This window comes from Podarcis filfolensis, assembly GCF_964270895.1.
Source record: "Podarcis filfolensis genome assembly, chromosome: 13".
NCBI classification, from domain to species: Eukaryota; Metazoa; Chordata; class Lepidosauria; order Squamata; family Lacertidae; genus Podarcis; species Podarcis filfolensis.
In genome coordinates this window covers 12,651,474-12,678,036 of record NC_139615.1, presented here as the reverse complement: position 1 = coordinate 12,678,036, position 26,563 = coordinate 12,651,474, and the positions used below count along the sequence as shown (strand labels likewise).

The 26,563-nt window shown below is 40.0% G+C and overlaps 5 protein-coding genes and 1 long non-coding RNA gene across 6 annotated transcripts; 5 read left to right on the top strand and 1 right to left on the bottom strand.

Moving 5' to 3' along the window:
- Positions 1-3,874: 3,874 nt before the first annotated feature.
- Positions 3,875-4,881, top strand: LOC310747156 (olfactory receptor 4N2-like; the record flags this gene model as incomplete). Its single annotated transcript, XM_083581509.1, has 1 exon — positions 3,875-4,881. The coding sequence occupies one exon, from the start codon at positions 3,875-3,877 to the stop codon at positions 4,796-4,798; it is 924 nt and encodes a 307-aa protein (XP_083437635.1). The 3' UTR covers positions 4,799-4,881.
- A 4,733-nt stretch (positions 4,882-9,614) lies between these two features.
- On the bottom strand, positions 9,615-13,121 carry LOC310747213. The gene is made up of 3 exons (XR_014540904.1): positions 13,002-13,121; positions 12,783-12,894; positions 9,615-9,746 (listed from the first exon to the last, which is right to left on the bottom strand). It is a non-coding gene; the product is annotated as an uncharacterized lncRNA (long non-coding RNA).
- LOC310747161 (olfactory receptor 4N2-like) lies at positions 11,451-12,365 on the top strand (the record flags this gene model as incomplete). The annotated part of the gene is made up of 1 exon (XM_083581515.1): positions 11,451-12,365. One exon carries the CDS (start codon positions 11,451-11,453, stop codon positions 12,363-12,365), a length of 915 nt encoding a protein of 304 aa, XP_083437641.1.
- Positions 13,122-14,397: 1,276 nt separating the features above from the next.
- On the top strand, positions 14,398-15,840 carry LOC310748546 (olfactory receptor 4N2-like; the record flags this gene model as incomplete). The annotated part of the gene is made up of 1 exon (XM_083584397.1): positions 14,398-15,840. The coding sequence occupies exon 1, from the start codon at positions 14,866-14,868 to the stop codon at positions 15,838-15,840; it is 975 nt and encodes a 324-aa protein (XP_083440523.1). The 5' UTR covers positions 14,398-14,865.
- Positions 15,841-16,954: 1,114 nt separating this feature from the next.
- LOC310747143 (olfactory receptor 4Q2-like) lies at positions 16,955-18,031 on the top strand (the record flags this gene model as incomplete). The annotated part of the gene is made up of 1 exon (XM_083581495.1): positions 16,955-18,031. One exon carries the CDS (start codon positions 16,955-16,957, stop codon positions 17,897-17,899), a length of 945 nt encoding a protein of 314 aa, XP_083437621.1. The 3' UTR covers positions 17,900-18,031.
- Positions 18,032-22,592: 4,561 nt separating this feature from the next.
- On the top strand, positions 22,593-23,599 carry LOC310747154 (olfactory receptor 4N2-like; the record flags this gene model as incomplete). Its single annotated transcript, XM_083581507.1, has 1 exon — positions 22,593-23,599. The coding sequence occupies one exon, from the start codon at positions 22,593-22,595 to the stop codon at positions 23,514-23,516; it is 924 nt and encodes a 307-aa protein (XP_083437633.1). The 3' UTR covers positions 23,517-23,599.
- Between the last annotated feature and the right edge of the window lie 2,964 nt (positions 23,600-26,563).

The following is a 26,563-nucleotide window of genomic DNA, read 5'->3' as shown; positions in this document are numbered from 1 at the left end:
TCTTCCATAAGCAATAAAATATGAGGATGAGGAAGATTTATTCTGCCAGAAAGGCTGTCTGCAAATTGAAGGGCAACAAAGGGTAAATGTTTGTCTCATCTTTGCTTTTTTTACATTGTCTTTTTACATGGCTTTAGTTTTCCTCCCTTGCCCCTCTGTTGATCATTCAGCTCACTCTGGATACCAGTTGCCGGAAGCCACAGGAGAGGAGAGTGCTGTTGTCCCGCTTGCTGGCATCTGGTGGGCCACACTGAGAAGAAGATGCTGGGCTAGATGGGCCACTGGCCTGTTCCTGCAGACCCTTCTTATGTTCTTAACTTCCTTGCTAATCACTACTAAGGAAGCAAAGAGAATGTGGAAGGGGTCTGGTGGAGGATCAGGATGGGAGGCATAGTGGCTGTATTTTCTGACTGCCTCAAGTCTTTATGGCAGAGTTGGCTAAACTGCAGCCCTCCAGCTGTTGTTCAACTTTCACCAGCTCCAGATACCATGGCAAGTGGTCAGGGATGGTGACAGTTGTAGTCCAGCAATATCTAGAGGACTAGTGGCTCCCTACTCTTGCTTTAAGGGGACAGTCATTACTTTCAATGCAAAAATTAGAAGGAATTTGTATTAAAATGCTGATTGGTTTTGATTAGGACTCTTCTTCTAAACAAATATCAAACTGATGTTGAAATGTGGGAAACTGAATTTAAGATAGGAAAAATGAGAAACCAAGAAACTGAAAATGACAAATCCTTCGGTCCCTAGTCCCTGAGCTCTGCATGTATGGCCAGCACTACCATTTAGACAAATTGAGGAAGCTGCCTCAGGTGGCAAATGCTGGAGGATGGGAAATGTGGAGGGCAGAACTGTGTGTTCCATATGGTCTGCCCTTTGCATCCTAAGCTAGTTGTAGTTGAGGTGTAGTTGAGGATTCTCTGGTATCAAAGTAAAGTTAAGCTGCCAGTTTTGTCAGCAGCTGTGTTTGGTATTATGGAGTGGGGGGGCACCATCTTATTCAGGCTTCCTCAACTTCGGCCCTCCAGATGTTTTTGACCTATAACTCCCATGATCCCTAGCTAGCAGGACCAGTGGTTAGGGATGATGGGAATTGTAGTCTCAAAACATCTGGAGGGCCGAGGTTGTGGAAGCCTGATCTAATTCATATCTTCAGGCAGCAAAAGAGTTCTGCCAGATCTGCTCATGGTCTTGAGAATCTCTGTGGTTGGAGGAAAGAAGGTGTAGGGTCCACCACCAGCAGCAACAGCACTGGATCTCTCTCTTGTTAGTCTTAGATTTGGGAAATGAGCCATAGTGGTAATCTGTTTTGCACTTCAGAAGGTCCCAGGCTCAATCCATTCAGATAAGTGCAAGTTTCAAAGAATAGTTGTTGTTTGTTTATTGTTTCTGAAAGTGCAAATGTGGTCAATTTGGCTTTAACTGCACACTGAATTGAATTTCTCCTCTTCACTATCATTGACATCATGTTCAGATCACAGAGGACTCCATGTAACTCATCTCCTGGGTTTAGTTTTCTGAACAATATGCAAACCAAAGAAAAGACAACCTTTGAAATTTGCACCTGTTTGAATTTTGCAGTGTAGGAATTATAGTCACCTAAGTCCTACTCATAGTTGACCCATTGAAATTAATGAACAAAATATTGCCATGTCCAATAATTTCAATGTGTCTGCGCTGAGTAGGACTAGAGGTGAATACCATCCTAGTCCTACACCTAAGTAATATGTACAGAATAGCTTATAATATAGCAAAATGTGCATTAAAATGCACATAAGTGAAAATAATATTTAACGGAATTGATTAGATCAAAAGAAATTGTTTTGCAGAAATCTGTGTATATTTTTCAAAATTGCATACAAAAATATTTATATTAGGAGAAATTTGCAATAAAATGATGATAAATATTTATGTGGTTTTCTTTTTAAAAAAACCATGGAGTGATGTGTAAATATAGAGAATTTAAGATTGGAAAGATGAGAAACTGAGAGAACCTGAAACTGATAGATCTACCCATCTCTATCTGAATTGCAAAGGAAATACTTTTCCTATCATCAAGACAATATTCCTTGTATAAATTTGGCCGATTGTGAACAGAAAATGAAGTATGAAAAAAGGAATAGTGGCATCAGAAGGCAAAAACAAACACAGACATGTATGTATGATACATTTGTTTGTATCAATATTGTACTCGTGCATCAGTGCTGTATGTGTCCCTGATTCCTATTTCTAGGTAAATGCAAAACATGCATATAATTGACAGAGGTGTTATCAAACTTGGGAATAGAGAACAACAAGGAAAGGATTGTTTTGTTTCTTTGCATTTATGTTCTACCTTCCATCGAAGGAGCTCAAGAAGGCATACATGGTTCTCCCCCACCTCATTTAGCTCTCACTACCATGTGAGGGAGGTACATTGGGATTCATTGCTGTTGTTTGAGGCTCAGATGGCTTCAGTGATGCAGAGTGCCTTCCATCATCTTCAGTTGGTGACCCTGTGGACAGGGATAGCCTAACATCTGTTGTCTATGCTCTGGTAACCTCTAAATTAGATTACTACAATGTGTTATATGTGGGGTTGCCACTGGATAAGGTTAGGAAGCTTTAACTAGTTTCAGCATGTAACACTGATCCTGGCCTGACTGCACTAGCTATCATTTAGTTTCCAGACCCAATTCATAGAATCTTAGAATTGGAAGGCCATTCATTTTTTAAAAAAATGATATTTACTGAAGTTTCAGAAAAAGTTACAAAAGTAGAAAAGAGATAAAAAAGAAGAAGCAAAAAATACAAAGTACAGAAAAAACAAAAACAATTAAAAATAAATCCATCTCTCCATGTCTTGTCTTTCATTTACCTATTTCCCTGACCTCCTCACACCTCCCTTTTTTGTATTCCAGTTCAGTTGGTTAATTCAGTTCAGTTGGTTAATTCAGCAAATCCTTTCCCTCTTTGTTTTTATCTTAATTCTTTATCTTAATATATTATAACTTTACATTTTCACCTGTTAACAATCCATTTTTACATACTCCTTTATAACATTACTGATAAAACCACTTAACTTCATTCCGACATCATTTTAACATTCATTAATTTTACAATGTTTCTGTAAATAGTCTTTAAATTTCTTCCAATCTTCTTCCACCGACTCTTCTCCCTGGTCTCGGATTTTGCCAGTCATTTCCGCCAATTCCATATAGTCCATCACCTTCATCTGCCATTCTTCCAGGGTGGGTAGATCTTGTGTCTTCCAGTACTTTGCGATGAGTATTCTTGCTGCTGTTGTTGCATACATACAGAAAGTTCTATCCTTCTTTGGCACCAATTGGCCGACCATGCCCAGGAGAAAGGCCTCTGGTTTCTTCAGCCATTCAACCTCTCTTTAAAAAACCACACGGAAGGAGAGTCCACCACCTCTTGTGGGGATCTATTCCACTGCTAAACAGCTCTTAGTGTCAGAAAATTTTTCTGAATGTCTCACAGGTACTAATCCCACACTCTAACCACTACAAAACACTGGCTCTGTGTTATGTACTAAGCTTGGATCCTAGAACAATAGGCAAGTAGGATCCTAGAATGCAACAACTGATTGCCCTGCAGGAAAAGACCAATCAGGCTCCAGGAGGGAAGCAGAATCAGCCATTCAGACAGGACTCATTGTGTAAATAATGTACAGTGGTACCTCGGGTTAACTACTTAATTCGTTCTGGAGGTCCCTTCTTAACCTGAAACTGTTCTTAACCTGAAGCACCACTTTAGCTAATGGGGCCTCCTGCTGCCGCCGGAGCCCGATTTTAAAAGGAGCAGGGGTATTGCAATCATTTATTGTTTAACAATCCGAATATAATTGTTTTGCAGGACTACATCTGCAAGGATGGAAAATGGGAATCACACTGTAGTGAAAGAGTTTGTTATCCAGGGGTTGTCACAGCTCTGGGAGATGCAGCTGTTCCTCTGTGTTCTTCTCCTGCTCTTCTACATCATCATCCTACCTGCAAACTTTGTCATCATTGTGACAATCTGTAAGGACCCCCATCTGGGATCCCCCATGTTTTTCTTCTTAGCCAACTTGGCCTTCTTGGACATCTGCTACAGCTGTGTCACCCCACCAAAGCTCATGGCTAACATATTCTCTGGTCGCAGGACTATATCATACCTGGGATGTATCACTCAGATTTTTTTCATTCATTTTCTTGGTGCAGCTGAGATGTTCCTTCTCATTGCCATGGCCATTGACCGGTATGTGGCCATCTGCCAGCCACTGCGCTATGCTACTATGGTGACCCAAGTAGTCTGCTGGGGTATGCTGATATGTTCATGGCTTGGAGGATTCCTGCACTCCATAATCCAGGTCATTCTCATCATCCCTCTCCCATTCTGTGGTCCCAATGAGCTTGACAATTTCTTCTGTGATATCACCCAGATTATTAAGGTGGCTTGCACCAACACTTACACATTAGAATTTGTCATGTTTGTTAGCAGTGGCCTTGTAAGCACTGCGTGTTTCATCCTCCTCCTCATCTCTTATGGGACCCTGCTAATAAAGGTGAGGACAAGCTCAAGCCATGGGAAGAACAAAGCCTCCTCTACATGCATCACCCACATCATCATCGCCTGCATTATGTTTGGTCCAGCCATCTACATCTACTGCCGTCCCTTCCAGGACTTTCCCTTCGACAAAGTGGTAGCCTTTTTCCACACTGTGGTCTTCCCTCTGATGAATCCCATGATCTACACACTGAGAAACAAGGAGATAAAAGTTGCTATGTGGAGACTGTTGAAGAAATATAAAAATTAGTGATTTCACAATCAGTCCCTCTTCCCAAGATTCATGGGGCACAGGCTAGACAGCACCCTTTTCTGACACTCCAATGAATGAATATAGGGGAACAGGTGACCATGGATACTGTTTTGTGTTCCTTGGAGGAACCATGGTATTAACATAAAATAAAACAAATAAATAATGTCAAATAAAAAAGACCCCACTTTTTCCCCCACTGAGGAAATAAAACCTTTATTAAAAAACAAAATAAAAGCAATAAAGGTCTTGGTGTTTTGGTCATTGTTCTAAAATATGTGTCTTCTTTGGGGAGTGCAGAAATGGAGCAAATCCTTTTCCTGTGTACTGCCCCCAGAAAATCATCATGGCAACCCCTCCTTACCATACAACCAGTCATTTCCCTTCTCTGTAGATCAAAGCTGTCTTGCAAGAGTCATAGCTCAGTGAAAGAGCATGTAGACACTCCCAGATTCAATCCCTAGCATTGCCAGGAAGTGTAGGGAAGCTTTGGAGAGCCACTGTCAATCAGTGTGGACAATACTACCCCACCCCCCAATTTTTAAAACTAATTTTCACATTAGTCACGTACAAAAGAAAAAGAAAAAAGACAAAAGAAAAACATTACAATACACAAAAATACAGAAAAACACATAGAAAAGAATTTTAACTTCCAAATCCTGATTGTATTACATTGATGACTGACTTCCTCGAATCCCCTCTAACTGAATTTCATTTTATCACCTAATTAGCAGTTCTCCAAATTCATATTTCTAATAATATTAACTTCTTTAATTTACTAACTTCTTCTCCATTATTAATATTCCAATCATTTGTATTTTTAACTACATCAACTTATTGTAACCCTAGGCCTAATTTTTTAATTCCAAGAGATTTCTCTTTATCTTATATTACAGTATTTAGCTAGATATTCTTTAAAATTCTTCCAATCCTTTTGGGTCTCCTCTTCTTTCTGGTTGCGGATTCTTCCAGTCAGGTTGGCCAGCTCCAAAAAGTCCAACATCTTCATCTGCCATTCTTCTATTGTTCTTTGGTATCTTTTGTGATTTCCAGTTTTTGGCTAATAAAATTCTTGCCGCTGTAGTGGCATACAAAAACAATCTAACATTTTTTTTGGGCAATTCAACCAGAAAGGCTTCTGGTTTTTTAATAAATGTATTTTTCAAGATTTTTTTCAACTCATTATAAATCTTCTCCCAGAAGTCTTTCACCTTGGGACACGTCCACCACATATGGTAGAAAGTATCTTCTTTTTCTTTACATTTCCAACACAAATTATCCTTTGTATGATACATCTTTGCTAATTTCACTGGGGTTAAGTACCATACACCATTTTCATAATGTTTTCTTTTAATACCGTACATGCAGTAAACTTAACACCTTTCTTCCATAGCCTTTCCCAATCTTCCAACATTATATTGTGTCCAACATCTCTTGCCCAATCAATCATCACAGATTTAACTTGTTCATCCTTTGTATGCCATTCTAACAACAAATTGTACATTTTAGAGAGATTTTTTAACATTAGTATCTAACAATTCTGTTTCCAATTTGGACTTTTCTGTTGCAAAACCGTTTTTCCTATCCAATTTATATAATTCATTAATCTGATAATATTGTAACCATCCATCTAATTTGTCTTTGATTTGGTCAAATGGTCTTAGTTTAAATTCTTCATTTTCTTCCACTAGTAAATCATCATATTTCAACTATTTACTCTCCATATTCAACTTTTTCTGAGCCTTAGCTTCCATTGGTGAAAGTCATCTGGGTGTTTTCCTTTCCAAGAGATCTTTATATCTTATCCATACATTATATAGAGATTTTCTAATTACATGATTTTTAAAACCTTTATGAGCCAATATCTTGTCATACCATAAATATGCATGCCAACCAAATACATTGTCAAATCCTTCAAAGTCTAACACATCAGCATTATCTATTTGAATCCATTCCTTAACCCAGCAGAAAGCTGCTGCCTCGAAATATATCTTCAGATCTGGCAGGGAAAATCCCCCTCTCTCTTTTGCATCTGTTAATATTTTATATTTAATTCTGGGTTTTCTCCCTGCCAGATAAATTTAGACAATGCTTTCTGCCATTCTTTAAAACATCTGACATTATCAGTAATTGGTAAAGCTTGGAATAAAAACAACATCATTGGCAGTACATTCATCTTAACCACCAATATTTGGCTCATTAATGACAATTTTAAATTTGACCAAATCTCAAGTTCTCTCTTTATTTCATTCCATAATTTCTCATAATTGTCTTTATATAAATTCAAGTTTTTCACTGATAAATTCACACCCAGGTACTTCACTTTTTACACAAAAACAAGGCCTGTCTTTTCCTGAAGGATTTTTCTCACCTCATTATCTATTTTTTTCCGCCAGTACTTTGGTTTTGCTCTTGTTTAACTTAAATTCTGCTACTTGCCCGAACTCTTGAATCAACTCCAGTGCTTTCACTGCACTGGAATCTGGGTCTTGTAATGTTAACACCAAATTGTGAGCAAAGGCTTTTAACTCATATTGTTTGGATCCTACTGTTATACCTTTAACCTCTTACTCTTTCCTTAGCATGTTTAGCAAAACCTCCAGGACCGAAATAAAAAGCAGAGGGGAAAGTGAGCACCCTTGCCTGGTTCCTTTCTCAATTCTAATTTATTCTGAAACCACATTATTAACTATAATTTTAGCTTTTTGCTCAAAATAGATAGCATTAATGCCATTTAAAAATTATTGTCCAACCTCAATACTTTCTAAATTCCTTTTCATAAAACTCCATGAAGCATTATCAAAGGCCTTCTCAGCATCTACAAACATTAACATTGCTTTAGAGGTTTTTTTAACTTCCAATCTTTCTAACACATCGATTATATTCCTAATGTTATCTTTCATATGTCTCCCAGGTAGAAATCCTGCCTGGTCCTTATGAATATAATCTGTTAGTACCTTCTTCAACCTATTGGCCAGAATGTTAGCAAAAAAATTGAAATCCACATTGAGTAATGAGATCGGCCTATAATTTTTCACATTGGACCTATCTTGTTCTGGTTTTGGAATCAGGGTTATAAAGGCTTCCTTCCAGGTTTCAGGTGCTTTGTCCCCTCTTAATATCTTATTGCATACGTCCATCAATGGCTGAATAAGCCAGTCTTTCAAAGTTTTATAGTATTTTGCTGACAAACCGTCTGGCCCTGGTGTTTTACCAAGCTGCATCTGATTTATTGCATTCTCAACCTCTTGTTTTGTGATCAATCCGTTAAGTAGGATCTTTTTATTTTCAGGATTTTTTTTGCAATCCATGTACTTGGAGAAATTGCTCGATTTTACCATTATCTTCTTTTCCATTTTTATACAGTTGTTTATAGTATTTCTAAAAACATCTTCTTATCTCTGCAGGATTCTCCATAGACTTTCCTTCTAATACAATATTAGTAATAGTACTTTGTTTCTGTCTCTTTTTTAACTGCCAAGCCAGCAGTTTTCCACATTTATTTGCTGATTCAAAGTTTCTCTGTCTCATCATTTTTATTTTCCATTCTATTTCCTGATTTATAATCTGGGAGTATTAGATCTGTAGTGCTTTAATTTCCTTTTGAATCTGCTGATTCTTCGGATTAGATCTCAAGTTCTTCTCTTTATCTTTTAATTGAGACAGAATATTGTCTTTTTTCTCATTCTGTATCCTTTTCTTGATCAAATTTTGTTGTATAGGGAATCCTCTCATTACTGACTTACTTGCATCCCAAACGACTCTTATTTCCACCTCAGAATTAATATTTGTCTCAAAGTAATCCTTTAGAGGGATGCGGGTGGCGCTGTGGGTAAAACATCAGCCTAGGACTTGCCGATCGTATGGTCGGCGGTTCGAATCCCCGCGGCGGGGTGAGCTCCCGTCGTTCGGTCCCAGCTCCTGCCCACCTAGCAGTTCGAAAGCACCCTTAAGTGCAAGTAGATAAATAGGTACCGCTTTACAGCGGGAAGGTAAACGGTGTTTCTGTGTGCTGCACTGGTGCAGGCTCGCCAGAGCAGCTTCGTCACGCTGGCCACGTGACCCGGAAGTGTCTTCAGACGGCGCCAGCTCCCGGGCTCTAGAGTGAGATGAACGCACAACCCTAGAGTCAGTCACGACTGGCCCATACGGGCAGGGGTACCTTTACCTTTACCTTTAATCCTTTAGAGTCTTTTGGGCCTTCCTAATCATCTGCTCATTCCTCAATAAACCATCTTTCATTCTTCATCTGTAAGACCCTGCAGAGACAATTTTATTTCCAACAACACTGCATTATGATCTGAGCAGGTCAGTGTGGACAATACTGAGGCAGATTGACCTGTAGATCTGAGTCAGTACAAGGCAGATTCCCATATTTCTACACAGTCACTAAACTAGTCTGCTGCCATCAGGTACAATGGAGGAGGATACTCTCCCATTGCCATATTTGGATTTGATATTGAATATGTAAATAGATTCCCCCCCCCCATTTTTCCTATTTTTCTCTTTTTCTCTTTTCCCCTTTAAGAGTCGTTTCTTGATGTTTATTTTTTTGCGATGTTTGTTACTGAGAAAACTAATAAAAATGTTTAAAAAATAAAAAATAATCATTTAACAAAACTGTGTTATTACTACCCATAGTCCATAGCCATGTATGTATCATTCATGTACAAAAAAGGAGAGCTGTTATTTACTCTGTGTTGAGGTTTAATAAAAAAATGACAATTAAATGGGGAAGTGACTAGAAAATGGGGTTGTCAAATCTCATGCTGATTATCAATATCCTTGAAGCACCACTGAAATAAAAGAAATTGCTATCCTTTTTAATGAGGTCCTCTGGGATCAGTGGAAGGTGTTTCTTCTGGGCTCAGTATATCCTTGGATGCACTTCTTCCATAAGCAATATAAATATGAGGATGATGAAGATTTATTCTGCCAGAAGGGCTGTCTGCAAATTGAAAGGGAACAAAGGGTAAGTGTTTGTTTCATCTCTGCTCTTTTTTACATTGTCTTTTTACATGGCTTTAGTTTTCCTCCCTTGCTCCTCTATTGATCATTTGGTTCAATTTGGATACCAGTTGTCCTGCTTGCTGGCATCTGGTGGGCCACACTGAGAAGAAGATGCTGGGCTAGATGAGCCACTGGCCTGATCCTGCAGACCCTTCTTATGTTCCTATATTCCTTGCTAATCAATACTAAGGAAGCAAAGAGAACACGGAGGAGCCGTTTACCTTCCCACTGAGGTGGTACCTTTTTATCTACTTGCACTCTGATGTGCTTTTGAACTGCTAGGTTGGCAGGGGCAGGGACCAAGCAATGGGAGCTCACCCCATTGTGGGGATTCGAACTGCCGACCTTCTGATCGGCAACTCCTAGGCTCTGTGGTTTAACCCACAGCACCACCCGCGTCCCCTTTAAGGGGGTAGTCATTACTTTAAATGCAAAAAATTAGAAGGAATTTGTATTAAAATGCTGATTGATTTTGATTAGGGCTCTTTTTAAAACAAATATCAAGCTGATGTTGAAATGTGGGGAATGAAATTTAAAATTGGAAAAATGAGAAACCACAAAACTGAAAATGACAAAATATTCTGTGCCTAGTCCCTGAGCTCTGCAAGTATGGCCAGCGCTACCATTTATGCAAATTGAGGAAGCTGCTTCAAGTGGCAAATGCTGGATGGTGCGAAATGTGGAGGGCAGAACTGTGTGTTCCATATGGCCTGCCCTTTGCCTCCTGAGCTGGTTGTAGTTGATGTGTACTTGAGGATTCTCTGGTATCAAAGCAATGTTAAGCTGCCAGTTTTATCAGCAGCTGAGTGTGGTATTGTGGGGTGGGGGCACCATCTTATTCAGGCTTCCTCAACCTCGGCCCTCCAGATGTTTTTGACCTACAACTCCCATGATCCCTAGCTAGCAGGACCAGTGGTTAGGGATGATGGGAGTTGTAGTCTCAAAACATCTGGAGGGCTGAGGTTGAGGAAGCCAGATCTTATTCCTCATTTCAGGCAGCAAAAGGTTTTCAGTCAGATCTGATCATTCTATCATGGTCTTGAGAATCTCTGGGGTTGGAGGAAGGAAGGTATAGGGTCCAGAAGCAGCAGCAGCACTGAATCTCAGTCTTGTTATCCTTAGATTTGGGAAATGGGCCATAACTCAGTGGTAATCTGTTTTGCACTTCAGAAGGTCCCAGGCTCAATACATTTAGATAAGTGCAAGTTTCAAAGAATAGTTGTGTTGTGGTTTGTTTATTGTTCCTGAAAGTGCCAATGTGATCGATTTGGCTTTAACTGTACACTGAAATGAATTTCTCCTCTTCACTATCAGTGACATCATGTTCTAATTGCAGAGGAGTCCATGTGACTCATCTCCTGGGTTTGGTTTTCTGAACATATTTTAGCCATCCAGTCCAGCTGGACCACATATCACTGAGACATCTAACCCATACAGTGCTGTTAGGCAATCATCAATTCTCTGCGCAAAAGCCACAGAATCTGAATGTAACATGAACCCGTGAGCTATTTTGATCTGCTCCTGGCCAGCCTACCAATTGGTTGCATTTATAATAAGGTGTATAAATGGGGGCGGTGGGATTGCAATCATTTATTGTTTAACAATTCAGATATAATTGTTTTGCAGGACTACATCTGCAAGGATGGAAAATGGGAATCACACTGTAGTGAAAGAATTTGTTATCCAGGGGTTGTCACAGCTCTGGGAGATGCAGCTGTTCCTCTGTGTTCTTCTCCTGCTCTTCTACATCATCATCCTACCTGCAAACTTTGTCATCATTGTGACAATCTGTAAGGACCCCCATCTGGGATCCCCCATGTTTTTCTTCTTAGCCAACTTGGCCTTCTTGGACATCTGCTACAGCTGTGTCACCCCACCAAAGCTCATGGCTAACATATTCTCTGGACGCAGGACTATATCATACCTGGGATGTATCACTCAGATTTTTTTCATTCATTTTCTTGGTGCAGCTGAGATGTTCCTTCTCATTGCCATGGCCATTGACCGGTATGTGGCCATCTGCCAGCCACTGCGCTATGCTACTATGGTGACCCAAGTAGTCTGCTGGGGTATGCTGGTATGTTCATGGGTTGGAGGATTCCTGCACTCCATAATCCAGGTCATTCTCATCATCCCTCTGCCATTCTGTGGCCCCAATGAGCTTGACAACTACTTCTGTGATGTCACCCAGTTCATTAGTCTGGCTTGCACCAACACTTACACATTAGAATTTTTCATGTTTGTTAGCAGTGGCCTGGTAAGTGCTGCATGTTTCATCCTCCTCCTCATCTCTTATGGGGCCCTGCTTATAAAGGTGAGGACAAGCTCAAACCATGGAAAGAACAAAGCCTCCTCTACGTGCATCACCCACATCATCATCGCCTGCATTATGTTTGGTCCAGCCATCTACATCAACTGCCATCCCTTCCAGGACTATCCCTTTGACAAGGTGGTGGCCTTTTTCCACACCATGGTCTTCCCTCTGATGAATCCCATGATCTACACACTGAGGAACAAGGAGATAAAAGTTGCTATGTGGAAACTGATGAAGAAATAAAGAAATTAGTGATTTCACAATCAGTCCCTCTTCCCAAGATTCATGGGGCACAGGGTTCTCATGGATGTGTAGATCTTATGCAAATAGGGTAGACATCATCGCTTTCTGACACTCCAATGAATGTACATTGGGGAACATGGATACTGTTTCATGTTCCTTGGATGAACCATGGTATTAACATGACAAAAATCATATTAATATAAAATCATATATAAATATTTCCAAATAAAAAACACCCATTTTTCACTGAGAAAGCAAAACCTTTATATAAAAACAAAAACAAAATAAAAGCAATAGAACTCCTGGTGTTTTGGTCATTGTTCTCAAATATGTGTCTCCTTTGAGGAATGTAGCAGAAGAGAAAATCCATAGCCTGTGTACTGCCCCCAGAAAATCATCATGGCACCCCCACCTTACCATACTTTCCTAAGCATGTTTATGCAAATATATTTACTTCCCAATAAGTGTAGTTAGGATTGCAAAATGGGGTTGTCAGCCACAAGCTTCCAATCAACATCCTTGAAGTAGCCTTGAAGCATTGGAAATAAATGAAAAAGGAGTTTGGTTTATAATAAGGCCCTTGGGAGCCTGTGGAAGGGTTGTACCCAAGAGCCCAGCTTATCCTTTGATACACACCTCCTCACCTTCAGCTCTCCCAGGGCCAGAAGTAATATAGCTAGGGAGGATGAGCAGACCTGCCGCTGCCTCAAGGGCTGTCATACACTTGGTGGCAGCAGGGGGTAAGTGACAGCTACATCTTCACACTTCAGCCTTCTCTGTCTCCCATCATACCCCACCCTCCCTTCCTTCCTCCCTCCCTTCCTTCCTTCCTTCTGCAAGAAAGCAAGAGGAGCGATAAAAGAATAGGATGAGGGAGCTGAAGTGGCTGTATTCACTCCTTTAGCCACAAGGTCTTTTATGGGATGGGCAAGGTTCTGAATTTTCTCTGCTACCAATAGTGAAGTGGTACAGAGGCCACAGAGTCAATCCCTGGGTTCTCCAGGTAGGGAAGACTCCTGTCTAAAATCCTGGAGAGCAACTGCCAGTCAGTGCAGATAATACCAAGCTAGATAGACGAATGGTCTCACTCGGTATAAGACAGCCTCCTATGTTCTTTATGTTCCTATGTTCTTATGTTCTTTATCTAAACTGTTTTTCTCTCATTAGTAGTTTAAAAGGAAACATACATTCATTGTTTTCTATGTTGCAAAAGATAGTCTAAAACTTGCACCATTTTAATGAGAGAAGAACAATCATGCCTTTTCTCTTGGAGGGACCGAATTTCAGAAAAAGAAAGGTAATATTTTGAGGTCCCTCTTCTGGAAAACTCATGTGTTTGCATATTTTCTACTTCACGGGTCCATAATGTGGGTATCTGAGAGAGAACCTTTATGTGTGTGTGTATCTATTTCCTGTGATTATTCAGTCCCATTATTTATCCAGGCAAAGAATGATGGAAGCAAGCAGGCGCTCCTAAAGCAGGGAATAAATCTTCAGAGAACAACTTCTGTACTCTCTTAACTCCATTTAGGCACTATAAGCACAGGATCTCTCTAATCAAATATTTTTGCTCGTTCTCTCTACCCACTTCTGCCCACAGCTGGATATTTCTTATCTCTTCCTGATCTGATGGGTATCTAATTGAAAAGATGTATATATCTCATATATATATTGCCCAGAGGAGAGAGAGAATTTGTTACACACTGAACACTCAGCCTAAACTATTAGCACACCAGTAACCTAACAAGGAGGACATTAGTACCCAATCATAACATTATTTCTACTGTATTAAGTTGGGCAGCAAGTGAAAGAGCACTAAAATATGAAATGCACAGATGAGCCTTGAACTGATGCTTATTAAATAGAAATTCCACCACTCTATCTTTCTCATTTTTTTATTTCAGTCAATGACCAGTAGAGAATAACCCTCCTTGCAATTCTTTCACTAGAACAGGGAAGGAAAACCTGTGGTCCTTTTGGTGTTGCTGGGCTGCATCAAGGCCCAGACAGTATGGACAATGGTCCCAGATTATGTTGTTGGCATGTGGAGGTGAATGCTCAGCCGAAGCTGAACTGAATACTGAACCCCTCTTGGAGGAGCATGCTTTACCCCAGATATAATCACACTGAGACTCTGGGTTTAGGAAAACAAGGAAGCCAGTGTTTATTAGAGGAAATATATGTTTGGTAAAAAAAGAGATTACCAAGCTTTAGTCAAGAAAGTGCACCTATTCCTGGCACTTTGAAAACTATACCAGTATGATAAACTTCTTTTCATTTGAAATTGACTTTTCATTTGCCTTTTGAAAAAGCAATAGCTGGACAAGATACCCAAACGATAACTGGACCACTGGTTTCTTACAAATCAGCCAATCAATGGGCTGTATGCACTGTTTATATAACCTTGAGATGAAAGGGGGGAGAGGGGAAACCCACCTTGTAGATTTTTCCTGTTTAATATCTTCATCATTATTTGACTGCAGAGCTATGCACTCTAAAAATGGAACAATGGAACCATACAGTAGTGGAGATGGAACTGAACTATACAGTAGTGGCAGAGTTTGTTCTCCAGGGATTATCACAGAACTGGGAGCTGCAGCTGTTCCTCTGTTGTCTCCTCTTGCTCTTCTATGTCATCATCCTACCTGGGAACATCCTTATCATTGTGACCATTTTGAATTATTCCCATCTGGGATCCCCCATGTTTTTCTTCTTGGCCAATTTGGCTTTGATGGACATCTGCTACAGCTGTGTCACCCCTCCAAAGATGATAGCCAACGTCTTGGCTGGCTGCAGAACCATCTCCTACAGGGGCTGCATTGCGCAGCTTTTCTTCATTCATTTTCTGGGTGGGGCCGAGATCAACCTCCTTATTGCCATGGCTGTGGATCGGTATGTAGCCATCTGCCACCCACTGCACTATGCCACTGTGATGACCAGAGTGGTTTGCTGGATGTTAGTTGTAGGTTCATGGGCAGGAGGATTCATACATTCAATAATCCAGGTGATTCTCATCATACCACTTCCTTTCTGTGGCCCCAATGAACTGGACAATTTCTTTTGCGACATCACCCAGATCATCAAGCTATCTTGCACCAACACTTATGCATTAGAATTTGTCATGTTTGTTAACAGTGGTCTGGTCACTACTGGATGTTTCATCCTCCTCCTCATTTCATATGGGGCTTTGCTGGTCAAGGTGAGGACAGGCTCTGGTCAAGGGAAGAGCAAAGCACCTAACCTGCAAATTGCTTCCACAATACAGGGCTTTAATAAGATGCAGGAGGTGTTTATCCTTAGTACTAGCTGTAATTTGGACCATAGTTGGAATCTGAGGATGGAGTCAAAGGCAGATTTCAGGTCCATAAAGGTCACAAAGAGTATTCCCTGTAGAGGTCTGGTGTACTTCTCAGCTAGGAGGGACAGCATTAGACAGTGGTCTGATGTTGAGTGGTTCTCGCGGAAAGCTGCCTGAGCTTCAGATAGTATATTATAGTCATTTAGAAAAGTTGTCGGTTTGTTACAGAGAAAGCGGGGCTACAGCTTTCCAAAACTGAAAGCAGACTGATTGGCCTATAATTAGAAGGCACATTTGGCTGGCCTCTCTTAAAGGTTAGGGCTACTATTGCATGTTTCCAGCTAGACGGTACTTTGCCCGAGTTATTTACTATGTAAAAGTGCCACCAGAAGAGGATCAATTCAGCTAAGATAAAGTCATTTCCTGGGGCCTTACCACTCTTCAGGTTCCCAATTAATGTGTAGACTTTTTCCACTGTAATCGGGCTCCATTGTGGGAGCAGTGACAGTTCTGCTGAATCTTCATCATAAAAACTGGCGGGGAGATTTGAATTTTCCATGAATATATTTCTAAAATGGTTCTCCCATACCTGAGCTGGAATGGCACAGCTAGGGGCTGGAGAGCTATTGCTCAGGAAGCCAGAGACCAGTTTCCAGAAGAGTTTTGTTTCATTGTTTAGCGAAGCATTCAGTAAGAGAGACCAGGAGTTTTGTTCAGACTGCGTTTTGTTTGAAGCAAAAGGGCTTTGTACTCTTTTTAAATTTTGAAATAAGTTGGGGGTAAATAGTTTAGGCCAGCATTAGGCCAAATAAGAGCTCCTTAAGGCTTTCTTCTTCGTGCAGCACTCTTGGTCGAACCATCTGAATCCTTTAGCTATATGGGGCTTGCTGGCTGGGTTTGTGTTAACAGAGACCACATCCTGCAAGAACTCAATGAGATTATAGTAAACCAGCAGGGAGGAATCTGTTGATAGGTCATTTATTATAGTTGATCTTAAATTAATTGCAGTTTGCGAATTCAATCCGGTCTCAACTACAGTAGCCAGCTCAGGTGTCCATTTTTTCCTACACAATGCTGGAACATTAGCTTTATCAATTTTCCCTTGTTCTATGTGAGAGCGCTGAATTGAATTTTGGCCAATAGTGGAGATGATTAGAGGCAAATGATCACTGTTATCGATATTGAAGTTTTTGATTAATTAAAAGGCCTCCCTGTTAGTGAGACAGTACTCTACTCTGCTAGCAATTTATAAATAACTAAATAAATTTCTCTCCACACTTTCATAGGAAAAATGGAGAACCTGGAAGGAAACTACACTCGGGTCAATGAATTCCTCTTGGCAGCCCTTTCCCCATCATGGCAGTCCCAAGCCACCCTCTTTGTGGTCTTCCTCCTGGTCTACACAGCCACCCTAGCAGGAAACACCCTCATCTTGCTTACAGTGACCTCTGACCCCCGGCTGAGCACACCCATGTACTTCCTGCTGGGTAACCTCTCCTTCCTGGATCTTTGCTACTCCACCGTCACAGCCCCTAAGATGTTGATGGACTTCTTGGTCGAGAAAAGGAGCATCTCCTTTGATGCCTGCATGGCTCAACTCTTTTTCCTCCATTTTGTGGGTGCTGCCGAGATGTTCCTCCTCACCATCATGGCCTATGACAGGTACGTGGCCATCTGCAAGCCACTGCACTATCCCAATATCATGAACAGGCAACTCTGCAGCTGGTTGGTGGCAGCTTCTTGGACCGGAGGCTTCATCCACTCTACAGTCCAGACCATCCTTACTATGAGGCTGCCCTTCTGTGGACCTAACCAAGTGGACAACTTCTTCTGTGATGTCCCACCTGTCATCAAGCTGGCCTGCACTGACACCTATGTTATTGAACTCCTCATGGTCTCCAACAGTGGTCTCATCTCAAGCAGCTGCTTTGTCATCCTGGTGACCTCCTATGCCACTATTCTGGTGAGGATCCGCTCCCCTGAGGGACGTCGCAAAGCACTCAATGTCTGTGCCTCCCACCTAACTGTGGTGACATTGTTCTTTGGTCCCTGCATCTTTATCTATGCCAGGCCTTTCTCCACTTTCTCAGTAGATAAGCTGGTCTCTGTCCTTTACAATATCATCACCCCCATGCTGAATCCGTTGATCTACACTCTGAGAAACAAAGATGTGAAGTCAGCCATGAGGAAGCTGAGAAGCAGGGAAACAATTTCTGGTGGGAAGGTAGACATGTGATTCCCTGCATTCTTCCCTATAAAGACATTCACAGCAGCTAAAATGTACACAGTGTGTTAAATGGAGAGTCTCCAAAGTAATTATCTAAACAGCCATGAACTGATAAAATGTGAGATGCTTTGACTCCTCTGATATATGATATTATGACCCACCCTGTTCTTTTGCTAGTATGGTGAATGGTTTATAGGAAATTATCATGATCACTGCTATTTTTCTAGAAAAAGAGATGCTGGAATTCACCCTGAACACCTCCGTTGTTGTCTTATGACAATGGTGCCCAACTGAGAGCTGCTGGAACTGAGTTCCGATGAGTTCCAGCTGAATAAAAGCCCTGATATGATTATCACTCTACATTGAAATCTATGCTATTATTACTCTACACTGAAATCATTAATTTACTCAAGCCATAGGGAAGTCTCTGAAGTTTAATACATTTCTGAGTATTCCATCATGTGCTAGTTTGGGCTGATGAGAGTTGTCATCATCTGGAAGGCACTAGGCTGGGGAAGACTAGAGTACATTTCAGTCATTTAACGAAACTCTGTTATTACTACCCAAAGCCCATAGCCATGTATGTATCATATAATTAGTTCATGTACAAACAAAGAGAGCTATTATTTGAATTGTGTGCTGAGGTTTAATAAATAAGACAGTTAAATGGGGAAGTGACTAGAAAATGGGATTGTCAAAATGGGACCATCAATATCCTTGAAGCACCACTGAAATAAAAGAAATTGGCTATTGCTAACTTTTTTAATGAGGTCCTCTGGGATCAGTGGAAGGTGTTTCTTCTGGGCTCAGCATATTCTTGGATGCACTTCTTCCATAAGCAATAAAATATGAGGATGAGGAAGATTTATTCTGCCAGAAAGGCTGTCTGCAAATTGAAGGGCAACAAAGGGTAAATGTTTGTCTCATCTTTGCTTTTTTTACATTGTCTTTTTACATGGCTTTAGTTTTCCTCCCTTGCCCCTCTGTTGATCATTCAGCTCACTCTGGATACCAGTTGCCGGAAGCCACAGGAGAGGAGAGTGCTGTTGTCCCGCTTGCTGGCATCTGGTGGGCCACACTGAGAAGAAGATGCTGGGCTAGATGGGCCACTGGCCTGTTCCTGCAGACCCTTCTTATGTTCTTAACTTCCTTGCTAATCACTACTAAGGAAGCAAAGAGAATGTGGAAGGGGTCTGGTGGAGGATCAGGATGGGAGGCATAGTGGCTGTATTTTCTGACTGCCTCAAGTCTTTATGGCAGAGTTGGCTAAACTGCAGCCCTCCAGCTGTTGTTCAACTTTCACCAGCTCCAGATACCATGGCAAGTGGTCAGGGATGGTGACAGTTGTAGTCCAGCAATATCTAGAGGACTAGTGGCTCCCTACTCTTGCTTTAAGGGGACAGTCATTACTTTCAATGCAAAAATTAGAAGGAATTTGTATTAAAATGCTGATTGGTTTTGATTAGGACTCTTCTTCTAAACAAATATCAAACTGATGTTGAAATGTGGGAAACTGAATTTAAGATAGGAAAAATGAGAAACCAAGAAACTGAAAATGACAAATCCTTCGGTCCCTAGTCCCTGAGCTCTGCATGTATGGCCAGCACTACCATTTAGACAAATTGAGGAAGCTGCCTCAGGTGGCAAATGCTGGAGGATGGGAAATGTGGAGGGCAGAACTGTGTGTTCCATATGGTCTGCCCTTTGCATCCTAAGCTAGTTGTAGTTGAGGTGTAGTTGAGGATTCTCTGGTATCAAAGTAAAGTTAAGCTGCCAGTTTTGTCAGCAGCTGTGTTTGGTATTATGGAGTGGGGGGGCACCATCTTATTCAGGCTTCCTCAACTTCGGCCCTCCAGATGTTTTTGACCTATAACTCCCATGATCCCTAGCTAGCAGGACCAGTGGTTAGGGATGATGGGAATTGTAGTCTCAAAACATCTGGAGGGCCGAGGTTGTGGAAGCCTGATCTAATTCATATCTTCAGGCAGCAAAAGAGTTCTGCCAGATCTGCTCATGGTCTTGAGAATCTCTGTGGTTGGAGGAAAGAAGGTGTAGGGTCCACCACCAGCAGCAACAGCACTGGATCTCTCTCTTGTTAGTCTTAGATTTGGGAAATGAGCCATAGTGGTAATCTGTTTTGCACTTCAGAAGGTCCCAGGCTCAATCCATTCAGATAAGTGCAAGTTTCAAAGAATAGTTGTTGTTTGTTTATTGTTTCTGAAAGTGCAAATGTGGTCAATTTGGCTTTAACTGCACACTGAATTGAATTTCTCCTCTTCACTATCATTGACATCATGTTCAGATCACAGAGGACTCCATGTAACTCATCTCCTGGGTTTAGTTTTCTGAACAATATGCAAACCAAAGAAAAGACAACCTTTGAAATTTGCACCTGTTTGAATTTTGCAGTGTAGGAATTATAGTCACCTAAGTCCTACTCATAGTTGACCCATTGAAATTAATGAACAAAATATTGCCATGTCCAATAATTTCAATGTGTCTGCGCTGAGTAGGACTAGAGGTGAATACCATCCTAGTCCTACACCTAAGTAATATGTACAGAATAGCTTATAATATAGCAAAATGTGCATTAAAATGCACATAAGTGAAAATAATATTTAACGGAATTGATTAGATCAAAAGAAATTGTTTTGCAGAAATCTGTGTATATTTTTCAAAATTGCATACAAAAATATTTATATTAGGAGAAATTTGCAATAAAATGATGATAAATATTTATGTGGTTTTCTTTTTAAAAAAACCATGGAGTGATGTGTAAATATAGAGAATTTAAGATTGGAAAGATGAGAAACTGAGAGAACCTGAAACTGATAGATCTACCCATCTCTATCTGAATTGCAAAGGAAATACTTTTCCTATCATCAAGACAATATTCCTTGTATAAATTTGGCCGATTGTGAACAGAAAATGAAGTATGAAAAAAGGAATAGTGGCATCAGAAGGCAAAAACAAACACAGACATGTATGTATGATACATTTGTTTGTATCAATATTGTACTCGTGCATCAGTGCTGTATGTGTCCCTGATTCCTATTTCTAGGTAAATGCAAAACATGCATATAATTGACAGAGGTGTTATCAAACTTGGGAATAGAGAACAACAAGGAAAGGATTGTTTTGTTTCTTTGCATTTATGTTCTACCTTCCATCGAAGGAGCTCAAGAAGGCATACATGGTTCTCCCCCACCTCATTTAGCTCTCACTACCATGTGAGGGAGGTACATTGGGATTCATTGCTGTTGTTTGAGGCTCAGATGGCTTCAGTGATGCAGAGTGCCTTCCATCATCTTCAGTTGGTGACCCTGTGGACAGGGATAGCCTAACATCTGTTGTCTATGCTCTGGTAACCTCTAAATTAGATTACTACAATGTGTTATATGTGGGGTTGCCACTGGATAAGGTTAGGAAGCTTTAACTAGTTTCAGCATGTAACACTGATCCTGGCCTGACTGCACTAGCTATCATTTAGTTTCCAGACCCAATTCATAGAATCTTAGAATTGGAAGGCCATTCATTTTTTAAAAAAATGATATTTACTGAAGTTTCAGAAAAAGTTACAAAAGTAGAAAAGAGATAAAAAAGAAGAAGCAAAAAATACAAAGTACAGAAAAAACAAAAACAATTAAAAATAAATCCATCTCTCCATGTCTTGTCTTTCATTTACCTATTTCCCTGACCTCCTCACACCTCCCTTTTTTGTATTCCAGTTCAGTTGGTTAATTCAGTTCAGTTGGTTAATTCAGCAAATCCTTTCCCTCTTTGTTTTTATCTTAATTCTTTATCTTAATATATTATAACTTTACATTTTCACCTGTTAACAATCCATTTTTACATACTCCTTTATAACATTACTGATAAAACCACTTAACTTCATTCCGACATCATTTTAACATTCATTAATTTTACAATGTTTCTGTAAATAGTCTTTAAATTTCTTCCAATCTTCTTCCACCGACTCTTCTCCCTGGTCTCGGATTTTGCCAGTCATTTCCGCCAATTCCATATAGTCCATCACCTTCATCTGCCATTCTTCCAGGGTGGGTAGATCTTGTGTCTTCCAGTACTTTGCGATGAGTATTCTTGCTGCTGTTGTTGCATACATACAGAAAGTTCTATCCTTCTTTGGCACCAATTGGCCGACCATGCCCAGGAGAAAGGCCTCTGGTTTCTTCAGCCATTCAACCTCTCTTTAAAAAACCACACGGAAGGAGAGTCCACCACCTCTTGTGGGGATCTATTCCACTGCTAAACAGCTCTTAGTGTCAGAAAATTTTTCTGAATGTCTCACAGGTACTAATCCCACACTCTAACCACTACAAAACACTGGCTCTGTGTTATGTACTAAGCTTGGATCCTAGAACAATAGGCAAGTAGGATCCTAGAATGCAACAACTGATTGCCCTGCAGGAAAAGACCAATCAGGCTCCAGGAGGGAAGCAGAATCAGCCATTCAGACAGGACTCATTGTGTAAATAATGTACAGTGGTACCTCGGGTTAACTACTTAATTCGTTCTGGAGGTCCCTTCTTAACCTGAAACTGTTCTTAACCTGAAGCACCACTTTAGCTAATGGGGCCTCCTGCTGCCGCCGGAGCCCGATTTTAAAAGGAGCAGGGGTATTGCAATCATTTATTGTTTAACAATCCGAATATAATTGTTTTGCAGGACTACATCTGCAAGGATGGAAAATGGGAATCACACTGTAGTGAAAGAGTTTGTTATCCAGGGGTTGTCACAGCTCTGGGAGATGCAGCTGTTCCTCTGTGTTCTTCTCCTGCTCTTCTACATCATCATCCTACCTGCAAACTTTGTCATCATTGTGACAATCTGTAAGGACCCCCATCTGGGATCCCCCATGTTTTTCTTCTTAGCCAACTTGGCCTTCTTGGACATCTGCTACAGCTGTGTCACCCCACCAAAGCTCATGGCTAACATATTCTCTGGTCGCAGGACTATATCATACCTGGGATGTATCACTCAGATTTTTTTCATTCATTTTCTTGGTGCAGCTGAGATGTTCCTTCTCATTGCCATGGCCATTGACCGGTATGTGGCCATCTGCCAGCCACTGCGCTATGCTACTATGGTGACCCAAGTAGTCTGCTGGGGTATGCTGATATGTTCATGGCTTGGAGGATTCCTGCACTCCATAATCCAGGTCATTCTCATCATCCCTCTCCCATTCTGTGGTCCCAATGAGCTTGACAATTTCTTCTGTGATATCACCCAGATTATTAAGGTGGCTTGCACCAACACTTACACATTAGAATTTGTCATGTTTGTTAGCAGTGGCCTTGTAAGCACTGCGTGTTTCATCCTCCTCCTCATCTCTTATGGGACCCTGCTAATAAAGGTGAGGACAAGCTCAAGCCATGGGAAGAACAAAGCCTCCTCTACATGCATCACCCACATCATCATCGCCTGCATTATGTTTGGTCCAGCCATCTACATCTACTGCCGTCCCTTCCAGGACTTTCCCTTCGACAAAGTGGTAGCCTTTTTCCACACTGTGGTCTTCCCTCTGATGAATCCCATGATCTACACACTGAGAAACAAGGAGATAAAAGTTGCTATGTGGAGACTGTTGAAGAAATATAAAAATTAGTGATTTCACAATCAGTCCCTCTTCCCAAGATTCATGGGGCACAGGCTAGACAGCACCCTTTTCTGACACTCCAATGAATGAATATAGGGGAACAGGTGACCATGGATACTGTTTTGTGTTCCTTGGAGGAACCATGGTATTAACATAAAATAAAACAAATAAATAATGTCAAATAAAAAAGACCCCACTTTTTCCCCCACTGAGGAAATAAAACCTTTATTAAAAAACAAAATAAAAGCAATAAAGGTCTTGGTGTTTTGGTCATTGTTCTAAAATATGTGTCTTCTTTGGGGAGTGCAGAAATGGAGCAAATCCTTTTCCTGTGTACTGCCCCCAGAAAATCATCATGGCAACCCCTCCTTACCATACAACCAGTCATTTCCCTTCTCTGTAGATCAAAGCTGTCTTGCAAGAGTCATAGCTCAGTGAAAGAGCATGTAGACACTCCCAGATTCAATCCCTAGCATTGCCAGGAAGTGTAGGGAAGCTTTGGAGAGCCACTGTCAATCAGTGTGGACAATACTACCCCACCCCCCAATTTTTAAAACTAATTTTCACATTAGTCACGTACAAAAGAAAAAGAAAAAAGACAAAAGAAAAACATTACAATACACAAAAATACAGAAAAACACATAGAAAAGAATTTTAACTTCCAAATCCTGATTGTATTACATTGATGACTGACTTCCTCGAATCCCCTCTAACTGAATTTCATTTTATCACCTAATTAGCAGTTCTCCAAATTCATATTTCTAATAATATTAACTTCTTTAATTTACTAACTTCTTCTCCATTATTAATATTCCAATCATTTGTATTTTTAACTACATCAACTTATTGTAACCCTAGGCCTAATTTTTTAATTCCAAGAGATTTCTCTTTATCTTATATTACAGTATTTAGCTAGATATTCTTTAAAATTCTTCCAATCCTTTTGGGTCTCCTCTTCTTTCTGGTTGCGGATTCTTCCAGTCAGGTTGGCCAGCTCCAAAAAGTCCAACATCTTCATCTGCCATTCTTCTATTGTTCTTTGGTATCTTTTGTGATTTCCAGTTTTTGGCTAATAAAATTCTTGCCGCTGTAGTGGCATACAAAAACAATCTAACATTTTTTTTGGGCAATTCAACCAGAAAGGCTTCTGGTTTTTTAATAAATGTATTTTTCAAGATTTTTTTCAACTCATTATAAATCTTCTCCCAGAAGTCTTTCACCTTGGGACACGTCCACCACATATGGTAGAAAGTATCTTCTTTTTCTTTACATTTCCAACACAAATTATCCTTTGTATGATACATCTTTGCTAATTTCACTGGGGTTAAGTACCATACACCATTTTCATAATGTTTTCTTTTAATACCGTACATGCAGTAAACTTAACACCTTTCTTCCATAGCCTTTCCCAATCTTCCAACATTATATTGTGTCCAACATCTCTTGCCCAATCAATCATCACAGATTTAACTTGTTCATCCTTTGTATGCCATTCTAACAACAAATTGTACATTTTAGAGAGATTTTTTAACATTAGTATCTAACAATTCTGTTTCCAATTTGGACTTTTCTGTTGCAAAACCGTTTTTCCTATCCAATTTATATAATTCATTAATCTGATAATATTGTAACCATCCATCTAATTTGTCTTTGATTTGGTCAAATGGTCTTAGTTTAAATTCTTCATTTTCTTCCACTAGTAAATCATCATATTTCAACTATTTACTCTCCATATTCAACTTTTTCTGAGCCTTAGCTTCCATTGGTGAAAGTCATCTGGGTGTTTTCCTTTCCAAGAGATCTTTATATCTTATCCATACATTATATAGAGATTTTCTAATTACATGATTTTTAAAACCTTTATGAGCCAATATCTTGTCATACCATAAATATGCATGCCAACCAAATACATTGTCAAATCCTTCAAAGTCTAACACATCAGCATTATCTATTTGAATCCATTCCTTAACCCAGCAGAAAGCTGCTGCCTCGAAATATATCTTCAGATCTGGCAGGGAAAATCCCCCTCTCTCTTTTGCATCTGTTAATATTTTATATTTAATTCTGGGTTTTCTCCCTGCCAGATAAATTTAGACAATGCTTTCTGCCATTCTTTAAAACATCTGACATTATCAGTAATTGGTAAAGCTTGGAATAAAAACAACATCATTGGCAGTACATTCATCTTAACCACCAATATTTGGCTCATTAATGACAATTTTAAATTTGACCAAATCTCAAGTTCTCTCTTTATTTCATTCCATAATTTCTCATAATTGTCTTTATATAAATTCAAGTTTTTCACTGATAAATTCACACCCAGGTACTTCACTTTTTACACAAAAACAAGGCCTGTCTTTTCCTGAAGGATTTTTCTCACCTCATTATCTATTTTTTTCCGCCAGTACTTTGGTTTTGCTCTTGTTTAACTTAAATTCTGCTACTTGCCCGAACTCTTGAATCAACTCCAGTGCTTTCACTGCACTGGAATCTGGGTCTTGTAATGTTAACACCAAATTGTGAGCAAAGGCTTTTAACTCATATTGTTTGGATCCTACTGTTATACCTTTAACCTCTTACTCTTTCCTTAGCATGTTTAGCAAAACCTCCAGGACCGAAATAAAAAGCAGAGGGGAAAGTGAGCACCCTTGCCTGGTTCCTTTCTCAATTCTAATTTATTCTGAAACCACATTATTAACTATAATTTTAGCTTTTTGCTCAAAATAGATAGCATTAATGCCATTTAAAAATTATTGTCCAACCTCAATACTTTCTAAATTCCTTTTCATAAAACTCCATGAAGCATTATCAAAGGCCTTCTCAGCATCTACAAACATTAACATTGCTTTAGAGGTTTTTTTAACTTCCAATCTTTCTAACACATCGATTATATTCCTAATGTTATCTTTCATATGTCTCCCAGGTAGAAATCCTGCCTGGTCCTTATGAATATAATCTGTTAGTACCTTCTTCAACCTATTGGCCAGAATGTTAGCAAAAAAATTGAAATCCACATTGAGTAATGAGATCGGCCTATAATTTTTCACATTGGACCT